Source organism: Giraffa tippelskirchi, chromosome 11 (genome assembly GCF_054371585.1).
Source record: "Giraffa tippelskirchi isolate mGirTip1 chromosome 11, T2T-mGirTip1v1.2.pri, whole genome shotgun sequence".
NCBI lineage: Eukaryota > Metazoa > Chordata > Mammalia > Artiodactyla > Giraffidae > Giraffa > Giraffa tippelskirchi.
This window is the reverse complement of record NC_137285.1, coordinates 117,574,444-117,587,490: the sequence shown is the minus strand read 5'-3', so window position 1 is coordinate 117,587,490 and position 13,047 is coordinate 117,574,444. Positions and strand designations below refer to the sequence as shown.

Genomic DNA, 13,047 nt, shown 5'->3' with positions numbered 1-13,047 from the left:
GCTTTAATATTATCAACATTACAATCTCCCTGAGCGTCAACAAGCCAGCGTTTCATTCCTTTTTTTAGTTGAATTCAACCGGAAAAAAAAACCAAAACATTTAGGAACCCACCCCATTTAGGTGTCTGGCCTTATGGATAGTGGGCACAAGGTGGGCACTGGCCGGAGACGAGGTCTCCCAATATCTCTGCTCCAGCTCTTGGATGCCCGCTTTTCACCCGCAAATCCCCGGTACCCGCTGGGGTCCTTGCTCCTCCGAAACCCCTCCCGGCACACCTCCGCCTCTGGGCCAGGCCCCACGCTGGTTCCCAGGTCTACTCACCTTTCAGGTGGTCTCTGCTGCCCGGCGTCGAGGGACCCCGCGTCCCCGCTGCTTTGTCTCCAGGAGGGGTCGAATGGAGTGCCGCCGTTTGCGATCTTTCGACCGCTCTGCCTTTCGTCATGGTTGCTTCAGGGTAGGTGGAGGAAGCGGGATAAGGCCGCTCCCCCTTAACAACAACTCCACTGCAGGATCCTTACAACACCCAGGGGGCCACAGCACAGCCACTTCCGGGGCGACCACCTCACATGAGACAACCTCAGCTCGGCGAGCAGTGACGCCGAGCTGAGATCTGCAGCGCCTACTCGGGCTAGGCTCCGCCCCGCCCCGCCCCCAAGGCTCGCGCGCTCTCGCCCGCCCAGTAACCGCGAGACAAGTCAGGGTCCCCGCCCGCCCCATTTGCTGCCCTGCCCGGCTTCTTGACTGCGCGGAACATGCGCAGTCATGCCACCGGCGTCCGCCGGTGTGACTCACGAGCTCAGGCTTGTAACGCGCATCTCGAATTATCCGGAAGTGCGGTCCCAGACACTTAAATCCCTTTGTCCAGGCAGCCGGAAGTGGCCAGGAGTGATTAGTTAGCGTTTCACGGCAGATGTTGATTCCGATCTGCACCAGTTAGAACACCTGTCTTGAATCTGGAGAAGCTAGACAGTGCTTTGTGTGGAGATGTTGGAAAACATAAAGGCTAAAGCCGAACCCACCGAATTTCAGGAAATTAAGACTCAGCTGGCAGCTATAACCTGTGAAGGTCACAGGGTGGCAGAAATGGGTTTAGAGGGACTTCCCTGGCCGTCCAGTGGTTGAGACTCCGCGCTTCCACTGCAGGGGGCATGGTTGGATCCCTTATCTGGAACTAAGATCCCACATGCCCCACAGCAGGGCCAATAAAAAGGAAATGAGTTTTGAATCCTGTTCCCAAGCAAATGCTTTCCCACGTCATTGACCTGTCACCCGTCACTTGTAAATACAGGACGGCTCATTTATCTTTTCCTTTTCCTGACCCTAGTTCAGTTCAGTTCAGTCGCTCAGTCGTGTCCGACTCTGCGACTCCATGTATCGCAGCACGCCAGGCCTCCCTGTCCATCACCAACATCCTAAGTCCACCCAAACCCATGTCCATTGAGTTGGTGATGCTATCCAGCCATCTCATCCTCTGTCGTCCCCTTCTCCTCCTGCCCTCAATCTTTCCCAGCATCAGGGTCTTTTCCAATGAGTCAGCTGTTCGCATCATGTGGCCAAAGTATTGGAGTTTCACCTTCAAGATCAGTCCTTCCAATGAACACCCAGGACTGATCTCCTTTAGGATGGACTGGTTGGCTCTCCTTGAAGTCCAAGGGACTCTCAAGAGTCTTCTCCAACACCACAATTCAAAAGCATCAATTCTGTGGTGCTCAGCTTTTTTCACTGTCCAACTCTCACATCCATACCTGTCGACTGGGAAAACCACAGCCTTGACTAGACAGACTTTTTGTTGGTAAAGTAATGTCTCTGCTTTTAAATATGCTATCTAGGTTGGCCATAACCTTCCTTCCAAGGAGCAAGGGTCTTTTAATTTCATGGCTGCAGTCACCATCAGCAGTGATTTTGGAGCCCAAGAAAATAAAGTCTCTCACTGTTTCCATTATTTCCCCATCCATTTGCCATGAAGTGATGGGACCAGATGCCATGATCTTAAGTTTTCTGAATGTAGAGTTTTAAGCCAACTTTTTCACTCTCCTCTTTCACTTTCATCAAGAGGTTCTTTAGTTCTTCTTTGCTTTTTGCCATAAGGGTGGTTTCATCAGCACATCTGAGATTATTGGTATTTCTTCCAGTGATCTTGATTCCAGCCTATGCTTCATCCAGCCCAGCATTTTGCATGATGTACTCTGCATATAAGTTAAATAAGCAGGGTGACAATATACAGCCTTGACATACTCCTTTTCCTATTTGGAACCATTGTGTTGTTCCGTGTCCAGTTGTAACCCTTGCTTCTTGACCTGCATACAGATTTCTCAGGAGGCAGGTCAGGTGGTCTGGTATTTCCATCTCTTGAAGAATTTTCCACAGTTTGTTGTAATCCACACAGTCAACTATGAGGGCTTACATCATACCTCAGTGGGTAAAGAATCTGCCTGCAATGCTGGAGACCCGGGTTCGATTCCTGGGTCAGAAAGATCCCCTGGAGAAGGAAATGGGAATCCACTCCAGTATTCTTGCCTGGAAAACCCCAAGGACAGAGGAACTTGGCAGGCTACAGTCCATGGGGCTGTAAGAGTCGGACACAACTTAGCGACTAAACCACCACCACAGTCAAAGGCTTTGGTGTAGTCAATAAAGCAGAAGTAGATGTTTTTCTGGAACTCTATTGCTTTTTAAACTTCCAGCTTGAACATCTGGAAGTTCACAGTTCACATACTGTTGAAGTCTGGCTTGGAGAATTTTGAGCATTACTTTGCTAGCGTGTGAGATAAGGGCAATTGTGCGGTAGTTTGAACATTCTTTGGCATCGCCTTTCTTTGGGATTAGAATGAAAACTAGCCACCAGGGAACTCCCTAAAAAAAATTTTTTTTAATACTCTCAGGCAAGTGTATGCTGCAGGCTGAGGTGATAGATGTCAGGCGAGTGTATGCTCCTTGGTTCTTGTCTCGTCACAACAAAGATTTGGAGTGATGGACATTAGAGCCCTTAGCGGGTCACGGCTCTCAGACAGACCATTATAGCTCTTAGACAAATCATTGTTACAGCTCTTTTATTTAGATAATAACAGGGAAATCCATCCTCAAAGAATGAGGGCATGCCTACCATCGACCCAAAGACACTAAGAGAAGAACTCCCCAGTGCATGGGAGAGGGAGGGAGAGGGAGAGAGAGGGAGAGAGGAGAGAGAGAGAGAGAGAGAGAGAGCGCGCGCGAGAGAGAACGCACGCGGGGGAGAGAGAGAAAGAGAGCACGCACGTGGGGAGGGGGGAGAAAGAGAAACAGAGAGGGAAACAGAGAGAACTCGTGCATTGGCTCCTTCTTTTATGTGTTTTTTTCCCTCCCCCTGGGCCTGCTCTATGCAAATCGGGCTTAGCCAGGAGTGCTGTTCTACCTGAAGTTCTCACTCCGGTCCTCGGACCTTCCTTTGACCTTACTTTGTTCCATTTTCACGGGCTTTTCCCTTCCTTGTCTTTTAGCCACCACCATTTTGGACTCCTGTTTCCTATTCTAAATACCTAACAATACCAAACAATAAACTCTAAAACCTAGAAACGGACTGAGAAGAAATATTTGCAACATAAATAAGAATTACCACAAATCAGTAAGAAAAGTACAACTCAACAGAAAAGTGGACAAAATGTATGCTCCTCGGTTCTTGTCACGTCACAACGAAGATTTGGAGTGACGGACATTAGAGCCCTCGGCGGGTCACGGCTCTCGGGTCTTGGACAGACCATGTTATAGCTCTTAGACAAATCAGTGTTACAGCTCTATTTTATTTAGATAATGGCAGGAAAATCCATTCTTGAAGCATGAGGGCCTGCCGACCCTCGACCCAAAGAGACGAAGAGAACGCCCCAGCACACGGGAGAGAGAAAAAAGAGCGAAAGCGCTTTGGCTCCACTTTTTATATGTTTTTTCCCTCCCCCTGAGCCTGCCCTATGTAAATTGGGCTTAGCCAGGAGTGCTGTTCTACCTGAAGTTCTCACTCCGGTCCTCGGACCTTCCTTTGGCCTTTCTTTGTTCCATTTTCGCGGGCTTTTCCCTTTCTTGTCTTTAGCCACCGCCATTTTGGACTCCTGTTTCCTATTCTAACTACCTAACAAAAAGATGTGAATAGTAAATTCACAGAAGAAAAATTAAATGGCCAACAAATTAGGAAAAGATGAACAGGCTTATTAATAGTGTGAGATGACACTGATTGAGAGGCGCCTAGATTGCAAAAGAGAGGAGTGTCTGAATTAGAATGGCGCTGCAGTGAAGGTCTAGGAAGAATGATTTTTAAACTGGTTTAAAAGATGAGAGGGAATTAACAAAAGAAAGGAGGAGAGAACAGTTTTTGCAAATGCTAGAAGGTACTGCTTATCTTTGAATGGGAGCTTCAAGAAAAGAATAGGAGAATGGGGAAAAATGAGATAAGAAAAGGGCATTATCACAAAGTGCTAGAAGTTTGAGGTTAATCCTCAATGATATCTGAAGGCATTGAAGAACTTTTAACTGGAGAGAAATGTATTAAGATTTGTATTTACGAAGCTTATTCTGACTGCCCAGTGACAGAATTAGAGGAGTGCCACACTATCTGCAGGAAGAGAAGTTAAGAAGTTATTGTAATAAACCTGGCTACACCCCTAGTATCGGACTGGAAACAAGAGATGATGTCAGATATAAAATATGTGAGAAAAGCTATTTTAAAACTTTTACTTAATTACGTGATTAAATACATACTAGTTATTCCAGAAAAATACTGAAAAAGTAAACTATCAGACAGAAAAATATAAAAAAGCATCTTTAATACCACAATCCATAGATAATCATGATGTTTGGGATTTATCCTTCTGGAATATTAGAAGTGTTAATTAAGGAAGTCAAATTAGGGGAGTAATGCCATAATTAGACAAGGATAATAAGTGAGACTGAAGAGGTTAGGTGTTTGGGGAATTTTTGGCTTAGGAGGCTGAGGGGAATATCTGTGTCTAAGGTTGCAGGAAGAGGAGTCACATTGGAGAGAAAGATGCTGAATATTGTTTTGGATACTGCCTATCTATACTTTCTTGCTTCCTGACTTCTATCATCTTTTCTCACCTGAAATTCCTCTCCTTATAGTCACTAGTGAGCATTTCATTGGATTCAGTTTTTAGTCATTTGCTACCTTTCTCCATTGCTTAATACATTAACTGCTCCCTCCTTCATGGTTTCCATGACAATTCTCTGACCTCTTAGTAAACTCTTTTTGAAAGAAACATTTCTTTTTACTTTACCTTAAATGCTGGCATCTCCCCTATATATCCACTCTCTTCTCAGTCTACAGACTTTTTCTAGGCAATCTTAGCCATGACTTCAACAACCTCATATAGATAAAAAGATGATAAATTTTTATTTCAAACACCAGAATTACACACAAAATACTTATTAGACATTTATACCAGGGTATACCACAAGCACCTCAAACTCAAATATCCAAATCTGAAATTAAATTTATTCTTCCAGGGACTTCCCTGTTGGTCCAGTCATTAAGAATCTGCCCTCCAATGCAGGGGACGCAAGTTCGATCACTGGTCAAGGAACTAAGATCCCCCGCGTGTGTGTGCGTGTGTGTGTGTGTTCTAAGTTGCTGAGTCGTGTCCAATTCTTTGTGACTCCATGGACTGTAGCCCACCAGACTGCTCTGTCCATGGAATTTTCCAGGCAAGAATACTGGAATGGATTGCCATTTCCTACTCCAGAGGATCTTACTGACCCAGGGATTGAAACTTCATCCCCTATGTCTCTTATATTAGCAGGTGGATTCTTTACCACTGCACCACCTGGGAAGCCCCAAGATCCCACATGCCAAGGGTCAACTAAACTCATGAGCCACAACTAGCTCTGGAGCCTGTATGCTACAACTAGGGACCCTGTGAGCCACAACAAAGACCCAACAAAAAAACTTGATCCTCCCAAACTTTAAACACTTTCTGTATTCATGATCTTGGGGGATGGCAACATCAGTTCCTATTTTGCCCAAGTCAGAAACCTAAGATCTCTCATTTCAGTTCAGTTCAATTGCTCAGTCATGTCCGACTCTTTTTGACCCCATGGACTGCAGCACACCAGGCCTCCCTGTCCATCACCAACTCCAAGAGTTTACTCATTTAACTCAAGAACTCTCATTTAACATTCACTAATTTCAACTTGTTAAATGAATAATTAATGAATGTGAATTCCACTTGTTTTTTACTCTCCATCCAAACACTGGTCTGTCACACCTCCATTTCCTCTTCCTTACCTTCCTCACTCAGATCTCATTATCTCTCTTCTTATTCTCCTGTAAGCAAGTTTCCATGTTATCACTAGACTGGTGTCTAAGAGACCATCTCGAAGCCCTTCATGATCTGACACAAGCTTAAATAGCTGACTGTGAATCCAACATGAATTAACAAATAAATGAATAAAAGGAACCATTCTGGGGGATTTCCCTGGTGGTTCAGTGGTTAAGAATCCACCTGCCAATGCAGGGACACAGGTTCGGTCCCTGGTCCAGGAAGATCCCAGATGCTGTGAGGCAATTAGAGCCCATGCTCTGAGACATGAGAAGCCACCACAATGAGAAGCCTGGGAGCCGCAACTAGAGAGTAGCCCCCACTCACTGAAACTAGAGAAAGCACACAAGAAGCAATAAAGGTTCAGTGCAGCCAAAAATAAATAAATGAAATAAAATTTTAAAAAAGAAACTATTCCAAATCACATGTAGTACCATGAACACGCCATACTCATTTGTGCTGCTGTGCCCTTGCAATAGTTGTCCTTCTGCCTTTAAATGTCTTCTCCCCAGGGTTTTCCTCTGATCAATTACTGCTTATCTTTGAAGAGTTCTCCTAAAGTTAGCTACCAGCCATGACAGGCAGTCCCTCCCCTGGACTGATTCTATTTTAGTAATTATCTAATTCTATTTGTTTACTCTTGTAGGGGGAGCACACGGCACAACATGTGCGATCTTAGTTCGCCAACCAGAGATTGAACCCATGCCCCCTACATTGGAATTGAGGCGTCTTAACCACTGGACCGCCAGGGACGTCCCCTAATTGTTTATTTATTATCTACCACAGAAACTACAAACCCCTTTGGTGATCCAGCATGGTGCCTTTCTCAATATGTTTTTGTACAGTGAATGTCTTTGAGGCACATGAAAGCTCTCCAAATACATACAATTTATTGTTGTTGTTCAGTCACCTAGTTGTCTCTGACTCTTTGTGACCCCATGAACTGCAGCATGCCATGCTTTTATATATATATATATATATACATAGTTAGTTAAATGGGTAAATGAAAAAAGAAGACTGAAGGGGTAGACCTGTACCAGCAAATATAAAAGATGTTATAAAGTAATTAAAACAGGCATGTACAGGGTCAGGAAAAATGTAGGCAAATACATGAGATCAAATAGATTCACATAATCATAAGGATTTGTATATAATGAAGGAGGAATTTTAAATTAGAAGAAAAAAGGATTATTTAATAAATGTTCTAAGATAATTATCTAACCAATTTTTAAAAATCAGTTACCTATCACATCAGTTCAGCTCAGTTGCTCAGTTGCGACTGACTCTTTGCAACCCCATGCACGCCAGGCTTCCCTGTCCATCACCAACTCCCGGAGCTTGTTCAAACTCACGTCCATCAAGTCGGTGAAGCCATCCAACCATCTGATCTTCTGTCGTCCCCTTCTTGTTCCATCTTCTATCTTTGCCAGCATCAGAGTCTTTTTCAATGACCAGTTCTTCACATCAGGTGGCCAAAGTATTGGAGTTTCAGCTTCAGCATCAGTCCTTCCAATAAATATTTAGGACTGATTTCCTTTAGGATGGACTGGTTGAATCTCCTTGCAGTCCAAGGGACTCTCAAGAGTCTTCTCCAACACAACAGTTCAAAAGCATCAATTCTTTGGTGCTCAGCTTTCTTCATAGTCCAACTCTCACATTAATACATGACTACTGGAAAAACCATAGCTTTGACTAGATGGACCTTTGTTGTCAAAGTAATGTCTCTGCTTTTTAATATGTCTAGGTTGGTCATAGCTTTTCTTCCAAGGAGCAAGTGTCTTTTAATTTCATATCTGCAGTCACCATCTGCAGTGATTTTGAAGCCCCCAAAAATAAAGTCTGTCACTGTTTCCCCATCTATTTGCCATGAACTGATGGGACCAGATGCCATGATCTTAGTTTTCTGAATGTTGAGTTTAAAGCTAACTTTTTCACTCTCCTCTTTCATCAAGAGGTTCTTTAGTTCTTCTTCGCTGTCTGTCATATGGGTGGTATCATCTGCATATCTGAGGTTATTGATATTTCTTCCAGCTCTCTTGATTCCAGCTTGTGCTTCATCCAGTCTGGCATTTCCCATGATATACTCTGCATATAAGTTAAAGAAGTAGGGTGACAATATACAGCCTTGACATACTCTTTTCCCGATTTAGAACCAGCCTGTTGTTCCATGTCCAGTTCTAACTATTGCTTCTTGACCTGCATACGGATTTCTCAGGAGGCAGGTCAGGTGGTCTGGTAGTCCCATCTCTTCCAGAATTTTGCACAGTTTGTTGTGATCCACACAGTCAAAGGCTTTAGTGTACTCAATAAAGCAAAAGTAGATATTTTTTCTGAGCTCTTACTTTTTTGATGATCCAGCGGATGTTGGCAATTTGATCTCTGGTGCCTCTGCCTTTTCTAAATCCAGCTTGAACATTTGGAAGTTCAGAGTTCACGTACTATTGAAGCCTGGCTTAGAGAATTTTGAGCATTACTTTGCTAGCATGTGAGATGAGTGCAATTGTGCGGTAGTTTGAGCATTCTTTGCCATTTCCTTTCTTTGGGATTGGAATGAAAACTGACCTTTTCCAATCCTGTGGCCACTGCTGTTTTCCAGATTTGCTGGCATATTGAGTGCAGCACTTTCACAGCATCATCTTTTAGGATTTGAAATAGCTCAACTGGAATTCCATCACCTCCACTAGCTTTGTTCGTAGTGATGCTTTCTAAGGCCCATTTGACTTCACATTCCAGGATGTCTGGCTCTAGGTGCTTGATCACATCATCGTGATTATCTGGGTCGTGAAGATCTTTTTTGTATAGTTCTTCTGTGTATTCTTACCACCTCTTCTTAACATTGTCTGCTTCTGTTAGGTCCATACCATTTCTGTCCTTTATTGTGCTCATCTTTGCATGAAATATTCCCTTGGTATCTCTGATTTTCTTGAGGAGATCTCTAGTCTTTCCCCTTCTATCGTTTTCCTCTATTTCTTTGTACTGATTGCTGAGGAAGGCTTTATTATCTCTCCTTGCTATTCTTTGGAACTCTGCATTCAAATGGGTATATCTTTCTTTTTCTCCTTTGCCTTTAGCTTCTGTTCTTTTCTCAGCTATTTGTAAGGCCTAGTCAGACAACTGTTTGGCCTTTTTGCATTTCTTTTTCTTAGGGATGGTTTGATCACTGCCTCCTGTACAATGTCACAAACCTCCATCCATAGTTCAGGCATTCTGTCTATCAGATCTAATCCCTTGAATCTATCTGTCACTTCCACTGTATAATTGTAAGGGATTTGATTTAGGTCATACCCGAATGATCTAGTGGTTTTCCCTACTTTCTTTGATTCACCTATGACATACTATATACAAAATTAATTGTAGATTACATTAAAGCTTTAAATTTAATAAGAACTATGAAAGTACAGAAAGATAAAATAGAAAAAAATGTTTTTATTACCCTGAGCAAAAAGACCTTTCTTAGTATAACCTATAAGAAAGCCTCTGATTTTACCCCTGTGAAAACTTAAAACAGAATTTAGCACTTTGAGTGATAGTCCCTCAGTCATGCCTGACTCTTTGCATCCCCATGGACTGTAGCCTGCCAGGCTCTTCTGTCCATGGAATTATCCAGCAAGAATACTGGAGTGGGTTGCCATTTCCTTCTCCAGGATTTAGTACTTTATTACACACCCAAAGGAAAATCCACTCCACAAAACAATAATGAACAATGTAGACATTATTGAATTGTTTGAAGAGAAATAGAGACACAGTAAATTCTTTTAGACATTATTGTTCCTCCCTCTCATTGTGAGCACATCCCTTTTTCTCCCCCCCCCCTAATCTCTAGAGCAAACACAATCCTTTTCCATGTTTAATCTTGACTCATAGGCTCTGGAGGTCTAGCCTCTGTGCAGGCATTCCAAATATTTATCTAATAAAAGTTGAAGAGCTTTTTTGAGAATCTAAAACTAATACTGGAATAAGGAAGAAACTGAAGTTTTTGTTATAAAGAAATGTGGGCATAATTTAAGTTTGCAATTTGCTGAATATTCACAAACTCAACAGGGGAGTCTCTAAGAGACAAAATAGTACCAACACCCAGAAAACCCCATATTTCTTTCCAAGTCACTATTCACCTTCCCAAAGAGACACTGGAAAAGCCTCTTAAGCAAAACCCAAAGCCAGTTTCACATTTCTCTATCAAACCATGACAAAGGAATTGGGGACTTCTCTGGAAGTCCTGTGGTTAAGAATCTGCCTGCAAGTGCAGAGACATGGGCTCTATCTCTGCTCCAGGAAGACCCCACATGCCGCAGAGCAGCTAAGCCTCCTCGCCACAACTCCTGGTCCTGGTCTCTAGAGCCCAACTACTGAGCCCACGAACTTTAATTATTGAAGCCCAAGTGCCCTAGAACCTGTGCTCCTCAACCAGAGAAGTCACCGAAATGAGAAGACCGAGCAGCACAACCAGAGAGTAGCCCCTGCTCACTGCAACTAGAGAGAGCCTACACAGAGCCATAATAAAGAAACAAAATATTGGTAAAAGTAGCTTTATACCTTAAGGAGCTAGAAAAAGGAGCACATGAAAACAATAGCTAGCAGTAGGAAGGAAACAGTAAAGAATAAAATGGAGACTAATACAATACAGAATGGAAAAACAATAGAGAAAATCAATAAAACCAAGAGCTTGTTTTCTAAAAGAAAAAAAACTAACAAAATGCACAAATATTTAGCTAAAGTAAGATACGAGGCAAGAGAAATCAAAGTGTTAAAAATCAGAAAATAAATCGTTAACAGAACTAAGTTCGTGTGCCCAGCTCACAGTGAAGCCTAATAAACTGAAACATTGGAGCCTGGAGCGGAGAAAGGTTTATTGAAGTAGGACATTTCTACAGATTTTACAGAAATGAAAAGGATTATAAGAGAATATTATGGCTTTTCATGAAGATGGCACCTAAAGCAGAGAAGGAAGTCCCTGCCCCTACCCAAACTGAAGCCAAAACAAAGCGTTTGAAGACCAAGAAAGCAATGCTGAAAGGGATCCACAGTCACAGAAAAAAGATCAGAAAGTCACCCACCTTCCAACAACCCAAAACACTGCAGCTCAGGAGGCAGTCCAAATATGCTCAGAAGAATGCTCCTAGGAGAAACAAGCTTGACCACTATGCCACCATCAAATTCCCCTCACCACTGAGTCAGCCAGGAAGAAAACGGAAGACAACACACTGCTATTCTCTGTGGATGTCAAGGCTGACAGGCCCCAGATCAGACCGGCTGTGAAGTTCTATGACACTATCATGGCCAAGGTAAACACCCTGATTAGGCCTGATGGGGAGAAGAAGGCATATGATCAACTGGCTCCTGACTATGATACTTTGGATATTGCCAACACAGTTGGGATCATCTAAATTGAGTCTGGCTGGCTAACTTTTCATGTAAAAGTTTTCACTGAATAAAAAAAAGGGCGAGAAGATCCTGTAAACAATTCTCTTCAGGGAGAAGAACTGGGTGGCAGGGGAACAGTGAGATTTTACTTTTTGAATTTTGTCCTGTATGCATGAATAATTAACCAATAACAACAATAAACACATGAGCCCAAAAACAGATAAAAATATAAATTATTTTTAACTGTATTTTCTAAAGTATTTGCAATAGGTTTATGTTACTGTCATGATTTGAAATAAAAACAAAAAAGATTTTCTGGGTGTTTGTAGTGTTAGTGTGCATACAATTTTGATTGTGTATCTTTAATATCAGGTCTTACCTCTTCTTTGACTGAAGGACTTTTTGTGGAAACAGCATCTTCTTCTTGGCTGTGAGCAGGAACTGGAATCCCTAAGTTTTGCATCCCCAGATGAGGAGACCTCAGTCTGAACTGGGAATGGAAACCGTTCAGAAACAGAAAAAGAAGAGTAGTTTCTCAGGAAGCCAAAGAAGGAGGATGTTATCCTAAAAATAGGTTGGAATGCAGTGGCTGGACTCAGGCATTTAGAACTCATTTTTAAGTCCCAGTGTTCAGGCAGCTGTCAGACAAGGCAGGACAGAAGCCAGTGAAAAACAGCTGGTAAAGCTGGAAGGAAGTAGAGGCTATGCACGTGGGGTAGGCATGGCTGGCACCTTCACATACTGGCACAACAATGAGTTCTGTCCCCAAACTGAGTGGGAAAAGGCCTGGGCTCCAGTCAAGAGCAACCAGCCAGGTCCAACTCTCTGGATTGACATCACTCTTGTGCCAAAAGAATGCAGGGAGCTCAGACTGCCTTTTCATTTGTGCTGGGTGGAGAGAATGTTGGCAAAAGTCCAAATGGTTCAAGGCTTTGAGGCTTGGCCCTCTGGCCCGTTTCTGTTAGTGCTGCTATTTGCCCAGGCCAGTAAAGAACCCTGATCTCTACAGAGTCAAGATTATCTGAACAAATCAGAATAGAATAACTTTTAAAAATGAGAACTTTTTTTGGGGGGGGGTCTTCATTGCTGCACACGGGCTGTTTCTAGTTTCAGCAAGCAGGGGCTACCCTTCTTTGTGATGCATGGGCTTCTCATTGTGATTGCTGCAGAGCACAGGCTCTAGGGCTTCAGTAGTTGTGGTGCATAGGCTTAGTTGCCCTGTGGCATGTGGGGTCTTCCCAAACCAGGGATTGAATCCATGTCCCCAGCATTGGCAGGAAGATTCTTAACCACTAGACCACCAGGGAAGTCCCTAAAAAAGAAAATTTTTATTTTTAAAAAATATTTTTTCCATGAGCCATGTCATCAATTATCATTATATTATAA

General features: G+C 43.0%; 1 protein-coding gene across 3 annotated transcripts in view; it reads right to left on the bottom strand.

Annotated features, from left to right (window-relative positions):
• Positions 1–12,779, bottom strand: part of TMEM41B (transmembrane protein 41B) — a 39,026-nt gene extending 26,247 nt beyond the window's left edge. For 2 of the 3 annotated variants that reach the window (XM_081540712.1, XM_081540711.1), the window contains exon 1: positions 323–631. Coding sequence is in view for 2 of the 3 variants with exons in the window: in XM_081540711.1 (XP_081396837.1) it covers positions 323–443 (121 nt within the window). In the remaining variant the exon portion in view is untranslated. Of the gene's footprint in view, positions 1–322; positions 632–12,040 lie in introns of those variants that run through there. The other variant, XM_081540710.1, reaches the window with a different exon arrangement.
• Positions 12,780–13,047: the final 268 nt, after the last annotated feature.